Genomic DNA, 12,954 nt, shown 5'->3' on the forward strand with positions numbered 1-12,954 from the left:
CTTCGTTAGCCAAGTTATGCAGTTGGGCCTTTGATACAAATATCATTGCCAAAACCAACAGCAGGCTTAAGCTGTGCATTTACTTTACCTTAGCCTTATAGTTTGATATAGGCTATGGTTCTCAGATACTGTATTATATCACTTCAATCATTGAAGTTCAACGGCAGCTTAAAATCTAGATTGTTATTTCCTAAAAGGACATAAGGAAGATATTAACTTTCCCCCCAATGGCTTTTGAGGCCCATGTCAACAGTTGCACCACTTGTTACTCGGTTAATATTTAATAAAAACAATATTTAGTTTATAAGTCAAGATACGTCTCAAGTTCAGTTTATTATATAGTCTTCATGGACATGTGGAGACCTCCCAGCTAGCACCTTTGGTTTCCCATTGGTTCTGGGAATGAAGCCATAAGTTTCCTGACCTGTAAAACTGAACTTTTTTTTTAACCGTCCTGAGAACTAAAGTGAAGATTTTGCCTGTTCTGGGAAGTACATGTTTTGGTTGCGGCGAGGTTCTGAGAATATTTTAGTATGGTTACCTTAAAGTTTTCCTGGATTTTATTAACTTTCTGAGAATGGAAATTATAGGTTATTTGAATGTAATTAAATAACGTTCTGAGAAAATGTTTCAATAAGAATTTTGTGTGTAGCGGTCTAATGCACTGCATCTCAGCGCAAGAGGTGTCACTGCAGTCCCTGGTTCAAATCCAGGCTGCATCACATCTGGCTGTGATTGGAAGTCCCATAGGGCGGCGCACAATTGGCCCAGCGTCATCCGGGTTTGGCTGGGGTAGGCTGTGATTGTAAATAAGAATTTGTTCTTAACTGTCTTGCCTAGTTAAATAAAAGGTTAAAACTGTTTATAACTTCACGCACAGATAGGACACATGGATATTCATTTGCTTGGGCATTACTCATGCAAACATGTTTCATTTTTATTGTGGCATGGCATCAGTGAGATTTAAACCTATGATATTCTGTTCTCTATCCAGTGAATTAGTCCACTGCAGCTCCAGAATGAAGATAGCAGGATGCAGCTATTTTTTTTTTACTCATACAAAGCTGTACAATTTTGGCTATTCAAAACAGACCCCATTTCAAAGGGTACAAGCACTCATTAAAATCACACTTAACAAGATAGACGATAGCGAGAGTTTTGTTGACGCTGAGAACGGAATATATATGTTTTTAAATAACATTCTTTTAACGTTTTTTGAACTGTTTTCTTGTGGGTTTCTACGGAAAGTTTTATTCATGTTCTGAGAACATAACTTTAAATAGAACCATGAGGAAACTTGAAGAAAACGTTATGCTGAAGTACTGACGTTCCCACAGAAGAACGTTGTTTCTTAATGTTCTCTGAACGTTCTGAGACATGACTTTAAATACAACCATGAGGAAACCTGTAGGAAACGTTATACTTAAGTACTAAAATTCCCACCTGGAAAACATGGTTTTGTGCAAGCTGGGTATCCTGCGCCATTCCCAGAACTTTGTGGGGAGGTTGCATGCAAAATAACCATAGGACACCATGCTCTCACCTAGCTCTAAAACACATATGGTTCTCAGAACCTTATGTGCTAACTGGGCTATCTCTTTCTTCCATTTTGAGCAATGTGTTGGTTCAGAACTGCTGCGAGCTGATTAATTAAGCTACAGTAATATATTATAATATAGCTACAGGATCATAAGAGCCCAATTTGGGAACAGTTCAAAGAGACCTATCGTGTCCAAACTCACATCCGGATACTAAGGCCAGCAGAGTTTGATATTTTGTACAGCCTACCCCGCAGGTGCCCCCTCCCCTTTAGAAATTTGGCAACCACACTTTAGATGGACCATAGACTCAAGCATTAAATTGCCATGTAAAAACTCCTCTGGGTTGAGAGAGAGAAAACTAGAAAAGGAGGATGAAGGATATCTGCAGAATTGGGTGAGCCTACCCAGCTAGCATATAACGTTCTGAGAACCATATGTTTCTTAGAGCTGGGTGTGAGTATGGTTGTCCTGTGGCTATTGTGCATTAAACCTTCCCACAACTTTATGGGAATGGTGCAGGATATCCAGCTAGCACATAATGTTCTGAGAGCCATAAGTTTCTTAGGTGGGAATTTCAGTACTTCAGCACAACGTTTCCTACAGATTTCCTCATGGCTCTATTTCAAGTTGTGTTCTCAGAATGTTCTGAGAACATTAAGAAACAACGTTCTTCTGTTGGAATTTCTGTACATCTGCATACGTTTTCTGCAGGTTTCCTGATGGTTCTATTTAACCTGTTGCCTCTACTTGGGACGCTTGCATCCCAACTAGAGCTCTGGAAATGCAAATGCGCTACGCTAAATGCTAATAGTATTAGTTTAAACTCAAAAGTTCATTAAAATACACATGCATGGTATCAAATTAAAGCTACACTCGTTGTGAATCCAGGCAACAAGTCCGATTTTTAAAATGCTTTTCGGCGACAGCATGAGAAGCTATTATCTGATAGCATGCACCAATACACTACAACAGAAAAGCACAGCAGGGGACGTAAACAAAATAATTAGCATTTCGGCGTTACACAAACCGCACAATAAAATAGAAAACAGTCATTACCTTTCACCATCTTCTTTGTTGGCACTCCTAGATGTCCCATAAACACTATTGGGTCTTTATTTCGATTAAATCGGGCCATATAAAGCCAAGATATCGTTATATGTAGACTGTGTGATAAACGAAAAAAACAGCGATTTCACAACGTAACGTCATTTTTTAAAATTCAAAAAGTAGACGATAAACTTTCACAAAACACTTCGAAATACGTTTGTAATGCTACTTTAGGTATTAGTAAACGTTAATAAGCGATAAAAATCATCCGTAGGCGATGTAAATATCATTAGCTGTCGTCTTGGAAAAAATTTCAGGAGAGAGCTCTTCCGGAATGATCTGGGCGGAGACCGGAGGTAAGTCGTGCCCCTCTTTCGGTTCAACCAAGAATCAAAGAGGATTCAATTCACAAGACTCTAGACAACATGGGGATGCTGTGGGAGTTGAATGCTCGGTCTTATCTAATTCGGCTCACTGTTAACAATTGCTGGAAGTGGCGCAAGGATATTTATTTCCATTTTCTGTGATCAGGTTTTCCTGCGCTTTCCGATGTAACGCACGTTATGTAATAGCCACAGTCGTGATTTAACCAGTTTTAAAAACGTCCGAGGGTTTCCTATCCACACATTCTAACCATATGAACGTACTATATTCCTGGCATGAGTAGCAGGGCGCTGAAATGTTGCGCGATTTTTAACAAAATGTTCAAAAAAGTAGAGGGTCGACTGAAGAGGTTAAAGGCATGTTCTAAGAATATTCAGAGAATGTTAAGAAACAGCAGTAGGTTTGATTACCAACAACAACATTGTTGTGAAAAAGGCGCAACAGAGTCTCTTCAACCTCAGGAGGATGAAGAAATGTGGCTGTCACCTAAAACCCTCAAAAACTTTTATAGACGCACAATTGAGAGCATCCTGTCAGGCTGTATCACCGCCTGGTACGGCAACTGCACCGCCCATAACCGCAGGGCTCTCCAGAGGGTGGTGCGGTCTGCACAACACATCACCTGGGGCAAACTACCTGCCCTCCAGGACACCTACAGCAGCCGATGTCACAGGAAGGCCAAAAAGATCATCAAGGACAACAACCACCCGAGAAACTGCCTGTTCAGCCCGCTACCATCCAGAAGGCGAGGTCAGTACAGGTGCATCAAAGCTGGGACCGAGAGACTGATAAATAGCTTCTATCTCAAGGCCATCAGACTGTTAAACAGCCCTCACTAACACAGTGAGGCTGCTGCCTACATACAGACTTGAAACCATTGGCCACTTTAATAAATGGATCACTAGTCACTTTAATAATGCCACTTTAATAATGTTTACATACAGTGGGGAGAACAAGTATTTGATACACTGCCGATTTTGCAGGTTTTCCTACTTACAAAGCATGTACAGGTCTGTAATTTTTATCATAGGTACACTTAAACTGTGAGAGATGGAATCTAAAACAAAAATTCATAAAATTACATTGTATGATTTTTAAGTAATTAATTTGCATTTAATTGCATGACGTAAGTATTTGATACATCAGAAAAGCAGAACTTAGTATTTGGTACAGAAATCTTTGTTTGCAATTACAGAGATCATACGTTTCCTGTAGTTCTTGACCAGGTTTGCACACACTGCAGCAGGGATTTTGGCCCAATCCTCCATACAGACCTTCTCCAGAACCTTCAAAATTCGGGGCTGTCGCTGGGCAATACGTACTTTCAGCTCCCTCCAAATATTTTCTTTTGGGTTCAGGTCTGGAGCCTGGCTAGGCCACTCCAGGTCCTTGAGATGCTTCTTACGGAGCCACTCCTTAGTTGTCCTGGCTGTGTGTTTCGGGTCGTTGTCATGCTGGAAGACCCAGCCACGACCCATCTTCAATGATCTTACTGAGGGAAGGAGGTTGTTGGCCAAGATCTCGCGATACATGGCCCCATCCATCCTCCCCTCAATACGGTGCAGTCATCCTGTCCCCTTTGCAGAAAAGCATCCCAAAGAATGATGTTTCCACCTCCATGCTTCACGGTTGGGATGGTGTTCTTGGGGTTGTACTCATCCTTCTTCTTCCTGCAAACACGGCGAGTGGAGTTTAGACCAAAAAGCTCTATTTTTGTCTAATCAGACCACATGACCTTCTCCCAATCCTCTTCTGGATCATCCAAATGGTCATTGGCAAACTTCAGACGGGCCTGGACATGCGCTGGCTTGAGCAGGGGGACCTTGCGTGCGCTGCAGGATTTTAATCCATGACGGCGTAGTGTGTTACTAATGGTTTTCTTTGAGACTGTGCTCCCAGCTCTCTTCAGGTCATTGACCAGGTCCTGCCGTGTAGTTCTGGGCTGATCTCTCACCTTCCTCATGATCATTGATGCCCCACGAGGTGAGATCTTGCATGGAGCCCCACCCTCGGTGATTGATCGTCATCTTGAACTTCTTCCATTTTCTTATAATTGCGCCAACAGTTGTTGCCTTCTCACCAAGCTGTTTGCCTATTGTTTTGTAGCCCATCCCAGCCTTGTGCAGGTCTACAATTGTATCCCTGATGTCCTTACACCGCTCTCTGGTCTTGGCCATTGTGTAGAGGTTGTAGTCTGTTTGATTGATTGTGTGGACAGGTGTCTTTTATACAGGTAACGAGTTCAAACAGGTGCAGTTAATACAGGTAATGAGTGGAGAACACGAGGGCTTCTAACATTTACATTTACATTTAAGTCATTTAAAGAAAAACTAACAGGTCTGTGAGAGCCGGAATTCTTACTGGTTGGTAGGTGTTCAAATACTTACGTCATGCAAAAAAATGCAAATGAATTACATAAAAATCAAACAATGTGATTTTCTGGATTTTTGTTTTAGATTCCGTCTCTCACACTTGAAGTGTACCTATGATAAAAATTACAGACCTCTACATGCTTTGTAAGTAGGAAAACCTGCCAAATCGGCAGTGTATCAAATACTTGTTCCCCCCACTGTATATTGCATTACTCATCGCATATGTATTTACTGTATTTTATACCATCTACGACCTCTTGCCTATGCTGCTCATCATTGCTCATCCATATACAATGGGGCAAAAAAATGTCATCATAGGTACAGACAAAATGAGAAAAAAAATCCAGAAAATCACATTGTAGGATTTTTTATGAATTTATTTGCAAATTATGGTGGAAATAAGTATTTGGTCACCTACAAACAAGCAAAATTTCTGGCTCTCACAGACCTGTAACTTCTTCTTTAAGAGGCTCCTCTGTCCTCCACTCGTTACCTGTATTAATGGCACCTGTTTGAACTTGTTATCAGTATAAAAGACACCTGTCCACAACCTCAAACAGTCACACTCCAAACTCCACTATGGCCAAGACCAAAGAGCTGTCAAAGGACACCAGAAACAAAATTGTAGACCTGCACCAGGCTGGGAAGACTGAATCTGCAATAGGTAAGCAGCTTGGTTTGAAGAAATCAACTGTGGGAGCAATTATTAGGAAATGGAAGACATACAAGACCACTGATAATCTCCCTCGATCTGGGGCTCCACGCAAGATCTCACCCCGTGGGGTCAAAATGATCACAAGAACGGTGAACAAAAATCCCAGAACCACACAGGGGGGGACCTAGTGAATGACCTGCAGAGAGCTGGGACCAAAGTAACAAAGCCAGGGACTCAAATCCTGCAGTGCCAGATGTGTCCCCCTGCTTAAGCCAGTACATGTCCAGGCCCATCTGAAGTTTACTAGAGAACATTTGGATGATCCAGAAGAAGATTGGGAGAATGTCATATGGCCAGATGAAACCAAAATATAACTTTTTGGTAAAAACTCAACTTGTCGTGTTTGGAGGACAAAGAATGCTGAGTTGCATCCAAAGAACACCATACCTACTGTGAAGCATGGGGGTGGAAACATCATGCTTTGGGGCTGTTTTTCTGCAAAGCGACCAGGACGACTGATCCGTGTAAAGGAAAGAATGAATGGGGACATGTATCGTGAGATTTAGAGTGAAAACCTCCTTCCATCAGCAAGGGCATTGAAGATGAAATGTGGCTGGGTCTTTCAGAATGACAATGATCCCAAACACACCGCCCGGGCAACGAAGGAGTGGCTTCGTAAGAAGCATTTCAAGGTCCTGGAGTGGCCTAGCCAGTCTCCAGATCTCAACCCCATAGAAAATCTTTGGAGGGAGTTGAATGTCCGTGTTACCCAGCAACAGCTCCAAAACATCACTGCTCTAGAGGAGATCTGCATGGAGGAATGGACCAAAATACCAGCAACAGTGTGTGAAAACCTTGTGAAGACTTACAGAAAACGTTTGACCTCTGTCATTGCCAACAAAGGGTATATAACAAAGTATTGAGATAAACTTTTGTTATTGACCAAATACTTATTTTCCACCATAATTTGCAAATAAATTCATTACAAATCCTACAATGTGATTTTCTGGATTTTTTTTGTTGTCATTTTGTCTGTCATAGTTGAAGTGTACCTATGATGAAAATTACAGGCCTCTCTCATCTTTTTAAGTGGGAGATTTTGCACAATTGGTGTCTGACTAAATACTTTTTTGCCCCACTGTATTTATATGAATATATTCTTATTCCTTTACTTAGATGTGTGTATATTGGGTAGTTGTTGTGGAATTGTTAGATTACTTGTTAGATATTGCTGCACTGTTGGAACTAGAAGCACAAGCATTTCGCTACACTTGTAATAACATCTGCTAACCATGTGTATGTGACCAAAACAATTTGATTTGATTCGATTTGAACAATGCTCTTCTGTGGGAATTTAAGTACTTCAGCATAACACTTTCTTCAGGTTTCCTCATGGATCTATGTTCTCAGAACATTAAGAAAACTTTTCATAAAAGCCACAAGAAAATATTAGTAACGTTTAAATAACTTTCAAATAATGTTATTTAAAAACATATGCATTGCTTTCTCAGCGGCAACAAAACTCTACCTTGTTAAGTGTGCGCAGGTGTGTTGGCCATGCCCACTAATTGGCCACACCTGATGTTAATGAGTGCTTGCTTCTTTTTTTACATGGGGTCTGTTTGAATAGACTAACATCAACAGCTTTGTATGAATTAAAAAAACATGGTATGCTAGCTCCATCCTGGTGTCGCAGTGGACTAATTAAACAAATAGAACAAAAGATCATATGTTGGATTCTCACTGATGCCATACCACAATAAAAAATGTGTTTTCATGATTAATGCCAAAGCAAATGAATGTCCATGTGTCCAATCTGTGCTTGGAATTCAACACAGTTAATTAAGCTAGCAGTGTTATTAAAAGTCCTATTGAAACATGTCCTCAGAACGTTAATTCATTACTTTCAAATAACCTAGATTTTCTGTTCTCAGAACGTTAATAAGACCTCCCAGGAAAACTTTCAGGGAACCATAGTCAAACGTTCTCAGAACTCCCTGCAAACTAAAAATATACCTTCCCAGAACAGGCAAAATGTTCACTTCCATTCTTAGAATGTTTAATAAATGTTCAGTTTTACTGGTCAGGATAATTATGGCTCCGTTTCCAGACCCAAGGGGAAACCAAAAACGTCCCATAACTTCCAAGGAACCAAATGTGCTAGCTGGATACACATCCAGGTAGTACATTTTAACAATACACCTATGGGGTTTTGCTTTTGTGTCCTTAAGTGGCACAGAACATTTCAAGGAGTGATATGACAGAGTAAATTATATTTTTGTCATATGATGATGCATGATGACATCCACTTTGTTTGAATAGTGTTGGAATAGGCTTAGCTCACTGTAACGTCTTGGGTGTGTCCATGCATCCCCACGCTAACTCTGTTCTGTTCCCTCAATTAGCAGCTAAGCACTAGAACACACACCAAACATTCTGGCGTCATTCGAGGTCGAGACTCTAAAATCATTCAACCTCGACCCACAACTGTCAGCTCTGGCATTGTCTATTTGAAGTCGGAAATTAATTAGTCAAAGCAATTGTTTTTAATTTACAATAGGCTAATATTGTATTATATTTCGTTTAAATATGACCATATTATCTCTTCACTTATTTCCGTTATACCTAATCTGTATCGTCATAATTTAGTTGACTTCAACATGACAGCATAATGCAAAAGCAGGTGTCGCTAATTAGCTTAATTTATTGACTCAAATATCGCGCTTGATAATTTCGTGGACATGTGTGGGATGAGTTATTCGAACAGGTCTACCTGAGATAACATCTGCTGAGATAAGATCTGGGGGAAAATATTTTATAACGTTTTCAGCACGTGTAGTAACGACGACACAAGCCTATATATAGCCTAAAATAAATTGGTTTTACAGGTGCACCAGTAACAAATATTTGCTAGCTTTTTTCACGTTCTATTTGTGATTTTTATGACTTGTTCTTAGGTTTGAAATGGATGGAAATGGATCTATACTTGAATACAAAATTAATTACATACACATCAAAATACGTTTAACATGAATCTGTAGCGACCAAATGAAGTTGCAGCTGTGAAAATGTATTCTGTATTCCTGAGTTGTTTATATACATAAAACACACACACACACATACACACACACACTGTTCAGTGTTCATCCTCCCTGGTCTGGTCTCCTCAACTCCTATAAGGATGTATGTTTTGACCGTTCTAATGGCGCTCCATCACTCCACCTCGAGACAACATGCCCTCCTAAAGATAACGGCTGCTTCCAGTCACAAAACCCTCGTCTGTTCTCTCCTTTATCTCTGTCTGCTTAATGAGAACCTTCATTGAATGTATATCATCAACGCCTAGATAGGGCGAACTGCTGGACTTTGCACACAGTAGGTGAAGTGTAATATGATTTAGTATTCAGTAGTATCAGTCGTCCAATTATGTAGCTAATCCACTCACGATACGAGACACGTTTGTATTTTTTCAAGACCTACAATATCATTACATTGCAAACTCATCCAGGCCTACAGTGTGCAAAAATGTGTTCATATTCATGGCAGATATTACATAGTGAGGGGAACGGCACCTCACTACCTCCAGGCTCTGATCAGGCCCTACACCCAAACAAGGGCACTGCGTTCATCCACCTCTGGCCTGCTCGCCTCCCTACCACTGAGGAAGTACAGTTCCCGCTCAGCCCAGTCAAAACTGTTCGCTGCTCTGGCCCCCCAATGGTGGAACAAACTCCCTCACGACGCCAGGACAGCGGAGTCAATCACCACCTTCCGGAGACACCTGAAACCCCACCTCTTTAAGGAATACCTAGGATAGGATAAAGTAATCTTTCTCCCCCCCCCCCCCTTAAAAGACCTAGATGCACTATTGTAAAGTGGCTGTTCCACTGGATGTCATAAGGTGAAAACACCAATTTGTAAGTCGCTCTGGATAAGAGCGTCTGCTAAATGACTTAAATGTAAAAATGTAAATGTAAGTAAATAAAACGTCTGTATTGTATACCTATCTGAAATCAATAATATCATATTATTAAGGCCTATTTTACAAAGCAAAACAACTTTTGAGATTGAGATAATATATGAGAATTTCCATAACTATTATGAATATGTGTATTATAATCAATTATCAATTATATTATTCCAAATGGTTTTATTATTTGTTTGTTGTTATAGTTCACTTCCAAGTTTTAGTAGGCTATTAAAATACAGTGTCATGTAATAGCCTAGTGGTATTTTACTTAATGAATGCGAGGAAAATATATTCTATAGAAAGATAGCTCACTGTTAATTTTCTGAGAGCAGATAGATGCTATATATAAAGCACAAATCACCATCTCTAAAACTATGGCTAAAACAGCAATAATAATGCATTTAGATACATACCTTTAATATAAATGGATTTAATAAGTCAATATACTTTACAGTATTTCCTTGTTTGGTTATTTATTTTTCTTCACATATTTTTTTTCTCTCACAAACAGCTGGAGAATACAGTTCTTACAGTAGCCTACCAAAAATGAAACCTTTGTAAGGTACATGCAACATGTGATCAACGAAACGATACCAAATACAACAAGTTTGAAATAGCTTCACCGAATGAAGCACATGCAGATAATAAACAGAACATGTATAGGCCCTAGATATAAATATTTTAGAAAATAATGTTTACAATCTCATTTCATAGTGGCTGTCTGTGTCACCCGACACATAATATTTACAAATGTACAAACAATAAATAAAACATGATATCATATTTGACAAATTCATTAATCTGCCAAGCGATAACATGATATCATATGTTGTCAAGTTAATCGGACATTATGTCTCTTGTGATGTAAAAAGTAATCTTGCTGACCCCAAAATTTCATCCCTTTTTGTGCTTCATGCATTTAACAACCCTGAACTTTCTTTTGTCAGAATTAATGTCCGTTTCTTTTTTAAAGTTTAGGCCAGGATCATGGCCTTGTTTGCTCTATCTGTTGGTGTTGACTCCTCACCGCAAACCTGTTGACGTGCACTGGAATGGGGACCACAATTTTGGGGTTTCTCACAGGCTCTCCCGACCTGTTATTGACGTTTCCCGCTTTGATTCTTTTCCATTTGGCCCTACGATTCTGGAACCAAATTTTGACCTGCACCTCGCTCAATTTAAGTGCGTGTGCTATTTGAGAGCGTTCGGTGAGCGAAAGGTACTTTTTACAATGAAATTCCTTCTCAAGTTCAAGTAGCTGCTCGCTTGTAAAAGCTGTCCGTCTCCTTCTGCTCTTTCCTGCTGAGCTTCCTGGTGGTAATGCTTCCTGTGACCCGGGTTTTAGTTTACTCTTTTGGGATAAAGAACCACAGTTGTTCCCATCGGAGAAGCTTTCGTTCTCGCTGTCGACGGCAGAGCTGTCATCTCGGTCACTGCAAACTGCGTCTGCTGATTTCAGGTCAAACTTCTCATCGTCAGAGCTGTACAATTTAGTCTCACCTAAAAAGTGACAATGAAGAAAGACAACATATATTACAACCAGTTATGTTCAGCCAACACGTTTACCTCACAAATGCAAATTAGGCATTTATCTCTTTAAAAATTGGCCACATCTTGGCCACATAGGCCTCTAAAATGAAAATGGAATAGGCATGTTGGAGAGTTCGTATTCTGCGGTGTTTTCGTATGTTATGATGACAATTTCAGCCTTCGAAAAAGTGTGGATGGTGTCTTAAATTTCAGCATCATATTTGCCTTGGATAAACTGCGTGTAACTTTATGCTCAGCACTGAGTGTCTTTTTGTGTTGCTAAATGTCCATGCAGTCCAGTCCAAACTCTAATTTGGATGACGTTTGCGCGTTTTACCCATTTAGGTCTCAACGTGCCAATCTAACGGAAACGTATGGACACTGGGACTGGAGCTTACCTGGCATAGTTTGAAAAGTTTCCGAGAAGTTGAGTAAGTCCGATCCCTTGTCTCTTCCATGCAGATCATCTGAGTGGGGGCTCTCTATTCTCCTCGTTCCAGGGTCGGCACTTAACCGAGGTCCGGGAAGCTCTTGGGGAGGATAGAAACTATCCGGTGGATCCGAGAAACTCGGCAGTGTTGTCGTGAGAGCCACCATGGACGGCATTCCCTGTCCCAAACTCGCACAGAATGTGTTGGTAAGACGTCCAGCGAAAGATGCCAACGGCGCCAAAGGAGGTATGCCAGACGGTAAATGTGAATGAGATAAAGATTGAGGAATCATCAAGGGTCTGTACGGCATAAACATCGGGTAGCCAGTATAGAGCAGGTGTCCCGGCCGAGGCTGCGGAGTTCCTATCAAGGAGTCGATCGAAAACGCCGTCCCTTGGCCGCCCGGTCTCTGCATTGTGAAGAAAATTGTGGCTTATTTTTTCGAAAACTCAGGCGCCCCTTCCTTCCCTCAACAAATCGCCAAACCTTAGATTCAAAGGTCGAGTGAAGTTATTAGGTCCCTTCGCTGTGATGTTATCCCGTTGACTAACCAGCTCCTCGAAACCTCCTCAAGCTTACTGAAACCTGACGCTTTCTTGTTTTGTGCCCACTCCCTGTCCTTCTATTTGTCACACACTGAGACATAAACACACGCTCTCCCCCTCTACTTCTCCCTCCCTCCACTTCTTTCTCACTTCAATTCAATGGGCTCTCTCCCACACGCACACGCACACACACAGACACACACACACAGAGCGAGAGCCCTAGCTTATCATCTGCAATACAAGAGGAATGAAAGGGGGTGTACCCTGGGGACTCATCCATCTTCCTCAAATTACGCTTCATTTCCTTTTTCAGTGTCGGACTTTTTGGCCGCCTCGAGAGGCGGTAGTTTCCCAGTGGATACCGAATAGACGCCCCCCCCCCCAGCCCTCCACCCCATTTGCCCGGTCCACATTGACTGGAAGCGATGTGAGAGACTGCTTCAGCCCTTGCCCTTCTATAATCGTTGACCACACCAACC

General features: G+C 41.0%; 1 protein-coding gene across 1 annotated transcript; it reads right to left on the bottom strand.

Annotated features, from left to right (window-relative positions):
• Positions 1 to 10,434: 10,434 nt before the first annotated feature.
• On the bottom strand, positions 10,435 to 12,553 carry LOC115113975 (homeobox protein GBX-1-like). Its single transcript, XM_029641907.1, has 2 exons — positions 11,898 to 12,553; positions 10,435 to 11,469 (listed from the first exon to the last, which is right to left on the bottom strand). The coding sequence occupies exons 1-2, from the start codon at positions 12,343 to 12,345 to the stop codon at positions 10,955 to 10,957; spliced, it is 963 nt and encodes a 320-aa protein (XP_029497767.1). The 5' UTR covers positions 12,346 to 12,553; the 3' UTR covers positions 10,435 to 10,954.
• Between the last annotated feature and the right edge of the window lie 401 nt (positions 12,554 to 12,954).

The sequence above is a fragment of the Oncorhynchus nerka genome, linkage group LG9b (assembly GCF_034236695.1).
Source record: "Oncorhynchus nerka isolate Pitt River linkage group LG9b, Oner_Uvic_2.0, whole genome shotgun sequence".
Taxonomy (NCBI): Eukaryota; Metazoa; Chordata; class Actinopteri; order Salmoniformes; family Salmonidae; genus Oncorhynchus; species Oncorhynchus nerka.